Genomic DNA, 17,608 nt, shown 5'->3' on the forward strand with positions numbered 1-17,608 from the left:
GCAAATTATAATTTTGCGGGTTTGATTTTTACTGCACGATGTTATTCCTTCACCGTGGAAGCCAATCGTGAACATTTGTTGAGTACGTATTTTATTAGAAAAATTGGTACCCGCCAGCGAGATTCGAACACCGGTACATCGCTCGATATGAATGCACCGGACGTCTTATCCTTTAGGCCACGACGACTTATTTAGTTCGTGTTAGCAACGTCATCAGGTTTGAAACCCCGTGAGCTCACCTACTAATTCGGCGAATCTAGAATAACCCCTCGAGGTTACTAGAATAGGTAGGAAAAAAAGGCTGAGATGATGATGGTGATGATCGAAAATTGACAATACTATTATCGACCAGAAGTGAGGTAGTTAACAAAAAGAACTAAATAACACAGAACTGGCCTAATTACATTTCACTGAATTAACAACAATACTTTTAACAAAATGATTTCAATTTACTATTAACGAAAACTGTTAAAATTACACAAGAACCAAACATGTTTCAACAAGAACCGCACACACGAACGCCACGCACAAAAAAAGAGGCAAAGGCGCAGCGAGGGATCGTTTTTATAGTTTTAGCGCTGGCTCTCGGTCGGGGGTTGCCTGGATTCGGTAACACGGCCGTTCCTGATGGCGAGGCGTCCTCGACCGCTTCATCTCTCAGCAGAAGCATATCTCTTCCAGCTACGTCAGAGCTTGCATCAACAAGGTCACCCTCTGTAACGTAACAAAAAAAATTACACCCAGACCTTAATGCTCTAAAACTTTCTAAAATTTAGAATCCCTACTACAGACGCAAGCGTGCACTCTTACATCTGCAGCGAGGACGAGCCAAAGATAAACATTTGAAGTGAGAAGAATGGATATCGCACAACTGTCCCAAACTGCGCAATTTGAGACACCTGCACGATTCCTTTACTGAGTTAGCCCGTACAGGAAACGTCTAAAACAGTAGCGCGCTGTTGTCGGCAATATTCACCGATACAGATACTGAACATTACCGACACAACACAGCTAAACAGTAGGGACGCAAAATCCGGCCGAATCCGCATCTAACCATACTGCTCAAAAAATAAACGGGAAGTAAAGCACCGTCGCGGCGTCGTGCCCACCTCAACCTCAAAAATGGGAAGTAAAGCACCGTCGTGCCCACCTCAACCTCAAAAATGGGAAGTAAAGCACCGAAGTGCCCACCTCGACCTTCACATATTAATTTCGAAGAAAAGGCTGCATGTCACCGGGGTCCACTCGTAAGGATGATGTGGAAGCAGGGCAGCCGTCCCAGCTCCAGTCTGCTCCCACGATGCGAGGCTGCACCACGTGTGGTGGGCGTCCCGCTCGACCGTCCTGATAGACAATCCGTTGGGTAGTCCGCAGCAGCAGGCCGCAGACTAAGCGACATCGCCCTCTGCGTCACTGCCAGTCGTACAGCACCGTGCAGTCGGCGGCATGCGAGCAACACGTGCAGTATGCACGTCAGAAGTAGGTGAGCGCACGCATGCAGCGGCACGCGAGCAACACGTGCAGTATGCACGTCTGAAGCAGGCGAGCGCGCGCAGGTAGCGGCACGCGAGCAGTGCGCGCAGCCAGCGCTACGCGAGCAGTGCGCGCAGTATGCGCGCCAGAAGTAGATGAGCGCGCGCAGCCAGCGGCACGCGAGCAGTACGCGCAGCCAGCGGCACGCGAGCAGTGCGCGCAGTATGCGCGCCAGAAGTAGATGAGCGCACGCAGCCAGCGGCACGCGAGCAGTACGCGCAGCCAGCGGCACGCGAGCAGTGCGCGCAGCCAGCGCCACGCGAGCAGTGCGCGCAGCCAGCGCTACGCGAGCAGTGCGCGCAGCCAGCGGCACGCGAGCAGTACGCGCAGCCAGCGGCACGCGAGCAGTGCGCGCAGCCAGCGCTACGCGAGCAGTGCGCGCAGTATGCGCGCCAGAAGTAGATGAGCGCGCGCAGCCAGCGGCACGCGAGCAGTACGCGCAGTATGCGCGCCAGAAGTAGATGAGCGCACGCAGCCAGCGGCACGCGAGCATTACGCGCAGCCAGCGGCACGCGAGCATTACGCGCAGCCAGCGGCACGCGAGCAGTGCGCGCAGCCAGCGGCACGCGAGCAGTGCGCGCAGCCAGCGCTACGCGAGCAGTGCGCGCAGTATGCGCGCCAGAAGTAGATGAGCGCACGCAGCCAGCGGCACGCGAGCAACACGTGCAGTCTGCACGGCTCTGCGCTCTCCTGCTGGAGCACGGCGCCGACTCGCTAGTGACCTCACACGTCGGCCACAACGCCCTGCGTCTGTGAACAAATCAGACAGAAGGCGCCTCCATTGTCAAAGTTTAGATAGCACCTGCAATGCTCCAATAATCCTGTTCGTCACGCCGTCCATCTGCTGACCAGCACTGCTACACACACCCGCCGATTTGCATGACGCTGTTCCAGGGTACTCAGGTGCACATGCGTCACCCCCTTCGACGGAAACCGTTGCTGCTGGTGGCAAAAATAACTGCGCGTGGCGTTCGGTACAAGAGTGCGACAGCGTATTGCGATTAGACGGTACCGGTAAAGTGGTCATTAATCTCACGATCTCACGAGTATAATTATGTTCTAAACAACGGTTCCACGGAACTATGCCAGGAGACATCCTGCGGCGTAGGTGTCTTGCTCTTCCTACACACAGCACGATAGCGACGATGATAATTGCAACAAACTCCTAAATCGAGAATTCGAGCGGTCATGACAGCGTCGATGAGAATGATTACGCTTGTATTTTCTAGATCGACGGCCTGTCATCGTTTCAAAAGCACGTGGTTTTATCCCAATTCTGATATTATCGACCAGAAGTGAGGTAGTTAACAAAAAGAACTAAATAACACAGAACTGGCCTAATTACATTTCACTGAATTAACAACAATACTTTTAACAAAATGATTTCAATTTACTATTAACGAAAACTGTTAAAATTACACAAGAACCAAACATGTTTCAACAAGAACCGCACACACGAACGCCACGCACAAAAAAAGAGGCAAAGGCGCAGCGAGGGATCGTTTTTATAGTTTTAGCGCTGGCTCTCGGTCGGGGGTTGCCTGGATTCGGTAACAATACAATTTATTGTTCTAATGATATTCAGCAAAGAATCTTCATAATAATGATTGGAAACAAGATAAAACAAAGCAGTGTCTTTTATTATACTAAGATCATACTAAGTTTCATTATCATGTTGTTAAATTGGAGAAAAAACCTCTTTTACCTTAATAATAAAAAGTTATGTGTTATTTAGAGAAATCAGGACACGAGTAGCCCTAATTTTTGTTGAACTGCAAATAACAGCACCTGCGTAGGTGCTATTATTTGCAGTTACACTTAATTGCTCAATACAATTAATATTTGAAAGTGTTTTGTTGTTTTTCACGTGCCTTCCTACAGTAGAATAATTCTGTGGTATCATTTTTTTTATACCAATAATTTCGTGTAGAATGAAATTCACATAATTTGCATTGGAGAAAAAGTTAAAACTAATAGTAGTATTCCCGGATTTTTTTTTTTTTTTTTTTATTTTTTTTTTTTTTTTATTGCTTAGATGAGTGGACGAGCTCACAGCCCACCTGGTGTTAAGTGGTTACTGGAGCCCATAGACATCTACAACGTAAATGCGCCACCCACCTTGTTGATTCAATTATATCGGAATAGCAATTAATTGAAAAATTTGATTTTGTGTTCATTAATCTTAATTTTATCATTGGTTGGTGGGAATACTATATTAGCTATTTTTTGCGTTAGTTCCGACGATTGTAAAATTGTTTTGTTATTTTGATTAATGTAGCTTAAGCAAATGAAACTTTAACAAATTAGTTGCAATTAATAAATCATATAGATAGGACCGAAAGCCAAGCTGAAAACCACCCTTATTATACCCCGCGTAGCCACGGCCTTCCGACAACCCGAAGCGGATCTTGCAAGGACTGACACGACACCATGAGGACCACGATTAGGAAATACATGCTCTTATGCGTCACGAATTTTGCAGTTTAGTGTTCCATAGATAATTCTTAGATATATGGTTCAGCCCGCTGAGTTTCTCTCCGGATCTTCTCAACAGGTCGCGATTCCGATACGGTAGTAGATTCATTTGCTTAACAGCTGCTCTTGAGTTGTTAGGTCTCCCTCGGAGGCGCTCGGGCGACTGTTGTCAAGTCCCACCCCTCCTGGCTGAGCCTTTGCTCGCCCACCTGTCCTAGTGAAACTAGAAAGATTTACTGGTGGTAGGTGTTGTTTGTGCGAGCTTTTTAACGTTCTCGATAGCGTAAAAGTTAACTCGAATTTGTATGCAGTTGGAACAGCGCCCCAAGCGACCAAGTTACCTACCAAATACAAATTTCACGTTTTGAAGTCGTCGTGGCCTAAAGGATAAGACGTCCGGTGCATTTGTATGAAGCGATGCACCGGTGTTCGAATCCCGCAGGCGGGTACCAAATTTTCTAATGAAATACGTACTCAACAAATGTTCACGATTGACTTCCACGGTGAAGGAATAACATCGTGTAATAAAAATCAAACCCGCAAAATTATAATTTGCGTAATCACTGGTGGTAGGACCTCTTGGGAGTCCGCACGGGTAGGTACCACCACCCCGCCTATTTCCGCCGTGAAGCAGTAATGCGTTTCGGTTCGAAGGGTGGGGCAGCCGTTGTAACTATAGTGAGACCTTAGAACTTATATCTCGAGGTGGGTGGCGCATTTACGTTGTAGATGTCTATGGGCTCCAGTAACCACTTAACATCAGGTGGGCTGTGAGCTCATCCATCCATCTAAGCAATAAAAAAAAAATATAATAATAATAATAATAATAATACGCGTTTATTAGCTTTAGATATATTAAGTGTATAATCTATGGCTTTAGACGTATGTATGTTAGTATGTATGTATGTAACGGAATCTATGAACATGATTTTGACCCCCTTCAAAACGTCGGATTAACTCGAAATTTGGCAAACATATTAACGACTGAAATTCAACTAAAAAATTAATAGTGTTACGCCGGTAAGAGTAACGCCATCTTTCGCCGAATAGTCGAACGAATATCGACGTTCTAGTAGCACCGAGAGCGCTCCAGAAGTACACTGCCATCTATTGTCAGATAGCGGAAACACAATACTAGAGATGTGTAGAATATTCTCGATAGTTCTTGGGATGAGGATCGACTATGAAAGCGTTGCAGGGATGACAAGCAGGCAGTCCGTAATCGAAACAGCGAACGGATCACCTGAAGCGAAGCGGAAGAAGCGAATTGAGAGTTTAAGTGTTTGTGAAGTGTTTTCAATTTTTTAAGTGTTGAATACAGTTTTAAGTTTTACTTCGGTGTAATTTTATTTATCCCGAACCCCAGCGCGTAACAATAGTTTAAAAAATATGCTTTTATACAATAAAACCATTTTTCTTACACTATTTTTAATTCAAATTTATTAAAATTTACTTTCTATATTTTAGTTGGATTTTCTATACAAGCGTTTTTGTGATGTCTATATCGGCCCGTCTGCATACATTAAAAGAGACGCGTCGTGAAAATATTCGGCGAATAATAATAATAATAATAATAATGAAGAAAAAAAACACCAAAAACTATATAATAATTTTATTTTCACACAAACCGCGAACAAATATGTACATACAAACACACTGACGGTAACTTTGGTAAGGTTCAATAAATCTAGTTTCAAAAATACTCTTGTCATATTTTTATTCAACTCACATTTCGTATACAAAAACAAAACGGAGACGTTCTGAAAAATGTGATGTATATACAATGTAACAATCGTATTACTGTCTACATTTCTTCCATAGGGTTATTTATTATATTTGAATTTACTAAAAAATAAATAAAAATTGACTATTACGTGAAGTAAATAACATACGTATATTTGAATATTTAATGTGAAAATAACATTTTCACCTAACCGCCGCTACCAGACCGGACAGGGCACGTTGAACTGTCCACACGTCTACATCAACATAGACAGTTTTGTCTACTATCAATATAGACACACTGTCATACATTTTTGTAAGACTTTTTAGTACTGTGCACAAGTCCTCGTCCACTCGCATAAGATAAACAAAATAAACTGACAAACCTTTAGGAATTTAAGTATTAATGAACATAACAAAATTTTTAACACACTCATTTTTGAAGTGAAACTTCTAATGCGACTTCCAACAAGGTTGCGTTACTTTCAACGCTCCTGTGGAGGGGGAATAGAAAGAGACAGAGCGAGAGGGAATGCGCGGCACTCGTGCGCATGCGCGTAGCTACAGACCAGCGCGAGCGTTAGCAACGAGAAGCGTCCTAAAAATATATATTAATTTTTTTATCTATAATTTAAAATGTATGTAATATAAATGTTGAAGATGTCGTATCTCTTATACACAGCAATATAATTATAAGAGCAATATAAATTTAAGAATGAAAAATGAAGAAACCCACAATACTCTATACACATCGAAAAAGAAGTTTCACTTCATTCACCGTTTTTTTTACAAGTCGGTCAGTTTATAATGTTTCATTTTGTTTTATTTATTCGTTTACTTCTTAGCGAAGTCCTCGCCGGTCTTGATGTTCTTGGCGAGTTCAGGGAGGGCCGCCTTCAGGAGTTGCTGCTCGAATTCGTTGAGGGTCCCGTAGCCGAGGACCTTCTCGACGCCGCTCTTGCCGAGCACCACGGGGCTGGCGAAGTACGTGGCTTCCGTGAGGCTCGACTTGACGTAGGCGCACTCCACCACGTTGGACTCGCCCTGCAACCAGCACGCCATGTAAAGACACCACGACCCATAAGTCGTCGTGGCCTAACGGATCAGACGTCCGGTGCATTTGTGTTGAAGCGACGCACCGGTGTTCGAATCCCGCAGGCACCCGCCTGCCAATTTTACTAGTAAATACGTACTCAACAAATGTTCACGATCGACTTCCACGGTGAAGGAATAACATCACGTAATAAAAATGAACCCCGCAAAATTATAATTTGCGTTTTTACTGGTGGTAGGACCTCTTGTGAGTCCGCGCGGGTAGGTACCACCACTACGCCTATTTCTGCCGTGAAGCAGTAATGCGTTTCGGTTTGAAAGATGAGGCAGCCGTTATAATTATAGTGAGACCTTAGAACTTATATCTGAAAGTGGGTGGCGCATTTACGTTGTAGATGTCTATGGGCTCCGGTAACCACTTAACACCAGGTGGGCTGTGAGCTCATACACCCATCTTCCTTCAATCCCCATCAATATTAAATGCATACAATTGTGTATAGCATTTTTTTCCCCTACCTAAGCTGAGAGCCTTAAGAGGCTGTTTCAGCGTAACCTTAACTAGTAGGTGAGCTCACGGGGCTCAAACCTGACGACGATGCTAAAACGAACCCTAGTAAGCCCTGCTCCGCAGAATCTACCACCGGATCGGAAGCGCGACCCACTGAGAAGATCCGCCGAGAAATTCAGTGGGCTGTGTCTGTGGGTTAATTCACTCGACGAGCCCTTCGTCGCAAGCGACGGGTTCGACGAGAACGATGACCGGTGCTTGAGGCATATCAGTTTCTGGATATCAGTGTGAAGAATCCTAATTTGGGACCGGATGACCGTATGTGACTTGTCGAGTCCGGTTTAATTACAGTAAAACTTGGCACAGCCGCGCACCTTCAGTCCCCTGAGCACGGAGGCCGTGAGCCGCGCGCCGGCGTACGCCATGGAGAGAGTCGCGGAACCGCCGCCGGCCTTCGCCTTCACAACCTGCACATTACATCGGAATAAAAGAAAAGTGTTACACAAGTTTACAAAATATTTCGAATAATTTTTGCCAAACATGCATCTGTTATGATTAAACCAGGGGTTCCCAAACTTATTTTGTCTACTGCCCACTTTGAGAATAAATTATTTTTTAGCGCCCCCATTTTTTAACCTACTTAAAAACCACTATAGCGAGAGCTCAGTCGGTGTCTAAGAGTCCTTCTAGATGCAATTACGTATCGCCTCCCAAGCCTCTACACGACGCCCCCTTTTTTTTCTGGGTCTCTTACCGCCCCCCTTTGGACCTGCAGCGCCCACAAGGGGGCGTTATCGCCCACTTTGGGAAAGGCTGGATTAAACCAAGATTGCAGTTTCATTCCGAATCATTGGATAAAGTCATAACAAGCTCTTTGAACGAGTCTCCCGTCTAATTGAAATTTACTGTTAATCTTACATTAAAATTGTTATTAAACCAGTTCCTTACTTCAGTACCGGCCTCCTGGATCCTTTCGGTGAGCGCCTTGATCTTGGCCGGGTCACTCAGCTTGAGGGCCGGCTGGCACTGGGACAGGATGGGGATGATGGTGATCCCGGAGTGACCGCCGATGACGGGGACGGCGACGGAGGTCGGGTCCACGCCATTGATCTCGCCGACGAAGGTGGCAGCGCGAACTACGTCCAGAGTGGTGACGCCGAGCACGCGGTTCGGGTCGTACACTCCCGCCTGGGGGACGAATGGGGTGTTACAAAAAAAAAACTAGTAGGTTCCGGTAGTCGAAACTCGACTATAATTAATTGAAATTATAAGTTTGATTATATTATATTTTATTATAATTACTATTATAATTTTATTGTCAAAGACTAATCTATACTGTTCTATACTAATATATAAATCTACTGTGGTTTTTACGGATGTTCCGTTATAACTACTGAACCGTGCATCCGATTGACTTGAAACTTGGTATACATGTAGAAAGTACATGTACTTAATGTATAGGTTAATATTTATATGAGCGTTGGACTCTCTACACCAGTTGCGGGGGCGTTAATTATGAGAAACTTTGTGAGGTGAGAAATAATAATGTTAATTTTAAAAGTCCAGCGAAGCGGACGGCTACAGCTTTTTTTTTTTTTTTTTTCCACAGGAGAAGATCGCCGGATCCCCACCCGCACGGCAGGTGGGGTATGTGGGAGTCGAACCTCACTAAAAACTCCTGCCGCTCACAGCCGGCGCCCTACCCCGGACCGGGTGGGAACCCAGTAGGAGTTATTGAGACGGCGGGACAGGGTTTACGCAGAGCACATTACATCCATCCCGCCGTCCCCCAGACGCCGGACCGGCGGCCGCCAGCAACATGACCGCCGGTTCCCTCGGTCGACGGGCCAAGAGCCCGATTGATAGCGCCGCACTACACCTTCCCCCGGAGCGGTCGGGGGAACGCGACCTACCACGCCGCCCCACGCCTAAGCTCCTCCCCGCACAAAGCGGGTGGAGCCCGAAGCTCTTAGGGGGCCGGGTTACGGACGAGACCCCGGTCCCGACCCCCTGCTCGGCGGCGGCGGGTTTCTGCGTAGTGAGGAGAACGGCTACAGCTAGTATACTTCTATAATCACCGATTTCGCCAAGACAAATATAAATAAAGACAAACATTATTTAATCTATTCTCAATTTCACCAAAGACTATGTAATAAGAAAAGTTTGACAATAAACAAATAGTATGCATGTAGGTGTGTGTCAAATACATGGTAGTGTGTGTAATGATTTTTTTATTGATTTAATGTATTTTTTAAGCATAATTTAAAAAAAAAATTAACGTTCTACACTCCTCAATATTCTCTATAAGTGTGGGAAATTTCATACTCCTCCGTCAACGCAATTTGTGTCAAAATGGTTACAAAGTTTTTGCTTCACATATATAGTTTACGTTTTACCATATGGCGGGATCATACACTATAATTGACTTTGAATATCTTTGTTGCCTTATTGTTGTGGTAGTTAATAACCCTGTCTACTGTACCATGGAGGGCAGGTTACATTCCCGATCTTAGTATCTACATTAAAGACATTTAATATTTAGCTCCTTTTGTGTGCATATTTCTGTAACTCATAACACAGGATAGACAGAGCACATTAAACTTAATTTGTAGATATTAGATCATTGTAAGCAGCGCTTAAACACAGATGCAACTTCACATGACAATAGTTTGTCATTGGTAATGTCATTCTAGTTATCTGTCAACTTAATCACACAAGTACATTAGATATCGTGTTTTATTATCAATCATGATAAGCTGTCTGTCGTAATGTATTTAACTTATCGGTCTCGTGTGGCGTTTCTGTTACATATTATGTCATTTCTGCTTCATAAAATTATTTTGTGTTACCACGAAAATGATTTTTATTTATTTATGCCTAAAGAATGAATTCGTACAACTGCCTACAGACGAGCATACGGCCCGCCTGATGGTGAGTGGTTACCGTCGCCCATGGACTTTAGCAGTACCAGGGGCAGAGCCAAGCCGCTGCCTACCGCTAGGGATAGGATAAGACCGACAAATGAAATTTAAATAAATATAATAAAACACATTATAATAACACAATTTAGCAAATAATGTAAAAGTTTATAGGTGTTTATGCTTTATTAATTTTTTGTAGCTTAGACGGGTGGACGAGCTCACAGCCCACCTGGTGTTAAGTGGTTACTGGAGCCCATAGACATCTACAACGTAGACGCGCCACCAACCTTGAGATACAAGTTCTAGTCTCAGTATAGTTACAACAGCTACCCCACCCATCAAACCGAAACGCTTTACCTAATTATGAATCAATTAATTTATCAGTTGATGTCAGTAAATAATAAGTATACAATTATAATTTCCTAGCTCTGAAGCATGGCTGCACCCACATGGTCAAGGAAAGGTGTCAGTGTAGTTTTCTATGAGAACAAGGGTTTTTTTTGGGATAAAAGGTGACAACACCTTGACCTAACACAGTCACTTAAAATAAAATCATATCAATCCATTAATTTATTTCCAAGATAAAAGAATGACAAACAAACATAATTCCACATTTAAAATATTATGTATAGATTTTATATAATTTAACTGCTATCAATACTTCCTACCATTTCTATTGTGAAGCAGTCACTCTCATTTTTAAGGGAAGATAGGCAATATTGAGACTATCGCCTAATATCCAATGTAGACAATGACATTAATGTGGGTTCTTGACCAGTACACATCAGTCGGGCAGTGAGCAACTCTCTCTTAATAATATTCTATATTTAGACATAATTATTATCTAGTACAAACCTTCTTGAGCACTTCAGAGGCAATAGGCACTGTAGAATTAACAGGGTTTGTGATGATGGCCACAATAGCTTTTGGTGCATTCTGAGCAATGGACAGAGCAATGTCACGGACGATGGAAGCATTGGTGTTGAATAGGTCATCACGGGTCATTCCCGGTTTACGGGGTACTCCTGCTGGGATGACTACAACATCAGCATCTGTTAAAAAAAAACATTTGAAGATTAGATGACACATTACAATATTTATATTACTTAATATTAATCAAGATTTTTATATAATATGTAATAATATATTATAAACATATTATATAATTTAATGGTGGTAGGACCTCTTGTGAATCCGCACGGGTAGGTACCACCACCCGACCTATTTCTGCCGTGAAGCAGTAATGCGTTTTGGTTTGAAGGGTGGGGCAGCCGTTGTAACTATACTTGAGACCTTAGAACTCATATCTCAAGGTGGGTGGTGCATTAACGTTGTAGATGTCTATGGGCTCCAGTAACTACTCAACACCAGGTGGGCTGAAGCCCCCCATATAAGCAACAAAAAATAAATCTATTTACTACATTTTATAGGATAAAGTAGAATATGCTTTATTATAGACAAAAATAATACATAATAAAACATAAAGAGCCATTCGAACATAAAAGTACAGTGTGCAGTTTTGTAATTGTCTCTGTACCTTTCTAGTAAAAGGGGATAGATATTTTTTTAAATGGGAACTAAAATCTTGTTGTTTGCATTAGAAGTGTTGTATTGAACAATTGTCACACTATTGACATATGATAATTTATCAGTGCTTCCAATTTCTTATCAATGGAAAATTACTGAATAAGGAAACCAATTTAAAATGATAATCACGGGAATCCCTTAAAAGCGGTTAATTACTTTCATGTCGGTAATGTAATGTAACTTTATATTTCAAAGTAACTTCTATTTATTGTCAAAATGACATTGACATCAAAACCATGAAAGGGGAATGTCAAGGTCAACTATTCATAATCTATTATTATCTATTTATTTTATCTTTGAATGGAATATAACTGTAGCTTGCTATGAATATAACCTTGAATTTCATTAAAAAACATTGAACTTCGTTTTGAGGTTAGAATTACATAACTTTTTGCTTAGAATTTTTTGATGCTATAATTTAGTTCATTGTTCACCTTTGATGGCTGCTGATAGCTCCTCAGGTCCCTTGTGGCCGCTGACCTTGGCTGGGGTGTTCATGTGGGAAAGGTCGGCTGCGACGCCGGGGGTCACAGGCGCTATGTCGTATAAAGCCAGCCTGGTCACCAGAGGATTCTGCTTCAGTAGAAGGGCCAAGGGCTGGCCGATACCACCCGCGGCACCAGCGACCACCACTTTAAAGTTCCTCTGTAATAAACACATTTCAATAACACGGGTATTCAAGATGGGCCTTGCTTGAGTCTTCAAGTTCAGGGTTTAAAACCATACCTGTGATGTGGTGGAGAAGTTCTTTGCACCATTTTGTACAGCAAGGGCGGCAGGTTTTAGAGCGCGGGAGAACATTTTCGTTGTTTGTTTAACGTGTTTAAACGTGTATATTTGAGCTATTTCCACCTGACCCTCCCGACCTTTCGAAGATAACTGCTAGTGATGTAACTATCATAGCGACGTCAAACGTCAAGTTACGTGACGTATTCAATTTTATATTCTCGGGCAAAGATGAAGATAAATACGTTAGCAGCACTGAAGTATGAAACCTAAGGTCTATGATTCGCAGGCATACAAGAATTTAATAAATTAAATCAAATATTGAGTCGATTTTTTTTTCAATGTTAAAAAACACAGAATAATAATTTATGCAGCTAAAGTCCAGAAATAATACAAAATTAATCATTATATTCTGGTTTTTACATAGACATTTACTAAATGAGAATACATCGATCTCCATATTTTCTTTAGCTTTCCTTAAAGTCTAGTAGTCCAAAATAATCGTGGTATTTCAAAATTATATCCACCTATGTCTTTGAATGTCATTGCACGGTGCCTTGGTGACCAAACTCTTTTTTTTTGGATCTCTTCTTGGTATCCTTTCTTACATTGCCTATTTTGATTTGGCTATCTCTATTTTGATAAATACATCTTTATCCTTAACCTCATGACTTTGATTTTGTTCATATACGCTCCATAGGTACTTATATGGCTAGAATTCATTTTTTGTGTATCTCTATGCAATGGCCCATGACTGGTACTTATATTTTAAGCAAGGGAGAATGAGTATATTAAAAAGAGCTGGTGAATTATATGAATAAATACTTATCATTCCATTTTAAAAACAACGATTAACAGTGGCGTGAGAATCCTGTTCCTCATGATTGGTTGCTGATAACCTATAGGAGGAATATTTAATTAAATTACTATGTTTAACAATATAACTAAGTATTATAAAAGTTAATGCCCTTACTGTAATAACTGATCCAAACTTTTCGAATTCTTCTATAAAGTCGTAATTCGCATTATTTTCTATTAGATTACGTCTCATCTAATATCGATATTATGTCACCTCATTTAGCACAAAGTAATTTCCTTAACCGATTTCGTTTGCATAATTGGTTCCTTATTTTTTAGACAATAGTTGCATTGATCTGTGTCTATAAATATTTAGCGTATGTATGGGCCACGTTTCCTTTGCCTTTTCAATGTAATGATTAATGATACTGAACTGCTGAAAGATTTCATCGGTAAAAGTAAATAAATTAAAATATTATTGTTTTGGTGGTTTATCTTACATACTTTGTGAAATAAATAAGGATAATTTAATCAAAATGAATGTGATACAAGCAGTTAAAATGTACATTACTAAAATGACGGAAGAGAGCGGCCCTGGAATGAAAGTGATATTAATGGATAAAGAAACTGTTAGTACCTAATTAATTGACAACGCCCTTTTGCTGTATTTATTTTTACGTGAATTCATACAGATTATATTACTGGCATGGAGTTTTCCCCGTTTCTAATATTACGCATTTAAATTACGAAAAAAATTCCTGTGGGGCATAAACATTGAGACACCGAATGTTATTATTTTATTGTTAATAGGCATAACATTGTGGTTTTAGTTTATCTATATACCCTATCGGCTGAAATGATCTCTTATTGAGAAGTTTAAGCTGCCATTAGCAATCCAGATAAGTTTAAATACCAAAAATTTTATGCTTGGAATAAGGCGACAAAATGCTTTTGATTTTTAATTATAACAATTTCTTGAAACAAATCACGCACGGTCATCCGGCCCTAAATTAGGATACCCTGTGTTATTAGTACTAGATACTGGCAGAAATACTGATATACGTTTAAATATATACATAATTGCATAATAAATAGCCAAACCAAGAGCAAACAAACCTGTCCATCACATGAACATATGCTCGACGTGGGAACCGAATCTACGACCTTCAGGGCAACATTCACGGCTGCTAACCACTGCAGCATGCAATCAGTCAAATGAGTGATGAAGCGATTAATATCACATTAGAAAGTGATTAATAAAAGCATAGTGTAATAAAAATGAAAACCCGCAAAATTATAATTTGCGTAATTACGGCTAATTTGCGTAATTAGGACCTCTTGTGAATCTGCACGAGTAGGTACCACCACTCTGCCTATACCTGCTGTGAACTGTACTGAAACCTTAGAACTTATATCTCAAGGTGAATGGCAGCATTTATGTTGTAGATGTATATGGACTCCAGTAACCACTTAACACCAGGTGGGCTGTGAGCTCTTCCACCCATTTAAGCAATAAAAAAGAAATAACAAAACATTATTGATTGGCAACATCTGACTACAAGCTCAGACTGTGTACTGAAGGAAATTTTTCACATATCGTTTCAGACCAGCATAGTGAGTATGGTGTACAGTCAATCGGAGATTTTACAGAAGGAAGTTTACTTATTCGAGAGGATAGACAGTCATGCCAAATGGGACAACATGAAACACATGAAATGCATAGTTTTTATACGTCCAACATCGGAGAACATCGCTCTATTGTCACGAGAACTGAGAGATCCTAAATATGGTGTTTATTTTATATGTAAGTTTCAGTATTTATTATAAACTATCACTTTTTTTATTACAACAGATGAGCTCCCAGTTCATCTGATGAACTTCACCGATTATTAGAGAGCATAAGTATTACAAGATCCACATTGAGGTAGGAAGTTTTGTGCTTATGCCACTAATGTATTCTGTGAGAAGTAGTCAGAGTAGTGTTTCCTACTGTTTTGCCTTTGCCATCATTTGCCCCTATCAGGCTGCTATTTTCCAGCATATATTTCAATGGAGCATAGGAAAAAATACCCTCTTTTAAGGTATATGACAGCATTAAAACTGTGGTATCTATAGTTCCTGATGGATCCTCAACACTAAGTGGGCTGTGTGGTTCATCTAGAATATTAGCAATAGATCGAGATTTAATTTTTATTCATTCAAAGCTAATACCTATATATACAGACCTGTTATCACGAACATTTTGTATTGATTTGTAAGCCTATATTTGCTTACAAATTAAGATTTTGGAAAATAACTTTTTGATATGAATAATAATATAAAAACAACTCAGTAGGATTGTATTGAAGTAATACAATTACCTCGAGCCTCTTTAACTTACCCCCCACCCGCTACCCCTTTAACTATTAAACTAAGTTCAGAAATAAGGAATACTCAGTTTCCTCTTGAATATCTCCTCATTTGTAACATGTGAATAAAGCGGTAGCTTGTGATTCCGCGATTCCTCTGATTGACCATAGTAAAAATCAATGTAGGCTATCCTGGTGGACCAAAGAACTAACCGAACTTAAAAATGAGGTTAAAAGAATCAGAAGCAAGATTAGGAAGGCAAACCCTAGAAGAAGGCCGCTTCTGATAAAAGATTATCAAGAAAGGTTAAAAGAATATAAACACACAATAATCACAACGAGGACCACCAGTTGGAAAGATTATACATCACGACAGAATAGAGAATCGATGTGGGATAAATTCTACCGCATTATACGTACTAATAATAGAAGCAGAGATGAGGTGATGCTCAAGAAAGGGAATGACGTCCTCGATCCCCTCAAATCCACAGAACTACTAGCTGATACATTCTATCCTAAGGACAATAAAGATATCGAAAACGAAGAACATCACCGCATACGAGAGGAGATAGCTGCATGGAGGAAGAAAATGATCGAAGAGAAGGACCCAGCATTTAAAGAAAAGCCGTTCACACCGAAAGAAATACAAACGGTAATCGAAAATATGAGCCCGAAAAAGGCTCCAGGCTATGATGGCTTCACATCAGACATTTGCATCAAGGCGATAGAAGCAAACACAACTATATTCCTCACCATCCTGAATCAATGTCTGACCCTCACAATCTTCCCGAAGATTTGGAAGCAAGCCACCATAAGGATCCTCAGGAAACCAGGGAAAGAATCATATATTACTCCTAAATCATATAGACCTATAGGCCTGCTTCCAGTACTGGGCAAGGTTTTTGAGAAGGCCCTAGTTAACCGTCTCCAGTGGACCCTGGGAAATGGAAACCACCTCAGTAATAGGCAATACGGCTTTCGACCCCAAAAAAGCACTGAGGATGCGCTATACAGACTCACGAACCTGGTGACCCAAAATGTGAACCAACACAAAAAAATTGTGGCTATGGTGAGCTTGGACATTGAAGGGGCGTTTGACAACACCTGGTGGCCAGCGATAATGAAACGACTAAAGTAGGTCCAAATCAGCCCGCAAATCTGGCTGGTCATCGATGACTATTTGCGTGATCGAAAAATCAACCTCCAGTATGCGGGATGTACAGTAATCCGATACACAGAAAGGGGCTGCATCCAAGGCTCCACTTGTGGCCCTTTGATGTGGAACCTGCAGCTGGATCCACTCCTGGCCGAAGTGAAACATCTGGACGCACACATACAGGCCTTCGCGGACGATATTGTCATTGTAGCATCAGCGGACTGTACTACCGAGCTGAACGACAAAGTCAACACAGCTCTGGAAAAGATAGCCAACTGGGGAAGGACCAACAAAATGAAGTTTGCCGATCACAAAACACAAGCCGTCATTTTTACGAAGAAACTAAAATACGACCAGCCTAGTTTCTACCTTAACAACACTCCGATCAAATTGGCCGATAAGATGACAATCCTGGGTTTAACCTATGACAGAAATGTAAACTTTAGACCCCATCTGGAACGAATCACAGGAAAAGCCCTAAATATCTATAAGGCAATAGCCCAAGCGGCAAAAGCAACTTGGGGACTGAACCCCGACATCATAAGAATTATATACACGGCAGTCATAGAGCCCATTATGCTATACGCAGCAAGTTCATGGGCAATCGCTACGAACAGAGAGTACATTAGGCGTAAACTAGACAATCTATCCAGGATATTCGCCATCAAAATATCGAAAGCTCACAGGACAGCCTCATACACATCAGTGCTCCTTTTGGGAAGAATCCTACCGCTCGACCTCCGGATAGCGGAGGCTGCTGAGCTATACAAAATCAAAAATG

At 41.6% G+C, this 17,608-nt stretch overlaps 2 protein-coding genes across 3 annotated transcripts in view; one reads left to right on the plus strand and one right to left on the minus strand.

Annotated features, from left to right (window-relative positions):
* The window catches only part of Vps45 (vacuolar protein sorting 45), a 38,230-nt gene that overhangs the window by 1,604 nt on the left and 19,018 nt on the right, over window positions 1-17,608 (plus strand). Inside the window, exons 1-2 of one of the 2 annotated variants that reach the window (XM_028175165.2) lie at window positions 13,740-13,952; window positions 14,929-15,127. In XM_028175165.2, coding sequence (XP_028030966.2) covers window positions 13,860-13,952; window positions 14,929-15,127 — 292 coding nt within the window. In that variant the 5' untranslated portion in view covers window positions 13,740-13,859. Of the gene's footprint in view, window positions 1-13,739; window positions 13,953-14,928; window positions 15,128-17,608 lie in introns of those variants that run through there. The other variant, XM_089733854.1, reaches the window with a different exon arrangement.
* Window positions 5,606-12,800, minus strand: Mdh2 (malate dehydrogenase 2). Its single transcript, XM_028172813.2, has 6 exons — window positions 12,526-12,800; window positions 12,234-12,444; window positions 11,068-11,264; window positions 8,240-8,479; window positions 7,666-7,758; window positions 5,606-6,774 (listed from the first exon to the last, which is right to left on the minus strand). Exons 1-6 carry the CDS (start codon window positions 12,598-12,600, stop codon window positions 6,565-6,567), a joined length of 1,026 nt encoding a protein of 341 aa, XP_028028614.1. The 5' UTR covers window positions 12,601-12,800; the 3' UTR covers window positions 5,606-6,564.

Source organism: Bombyx mandarina, chromosome 16 (genome assembly GCF_030267445.1).
Source record: "Bombyx mandarina strain Sakado chromosome 16, ASM3026744v2".
NCBI classification, from domain to species: Eukaryota; Metazoa; Arthropoda; class Insecta; order Lepidoptera; family Bombycidae; genus Bombyx; species Bombyx mandarina.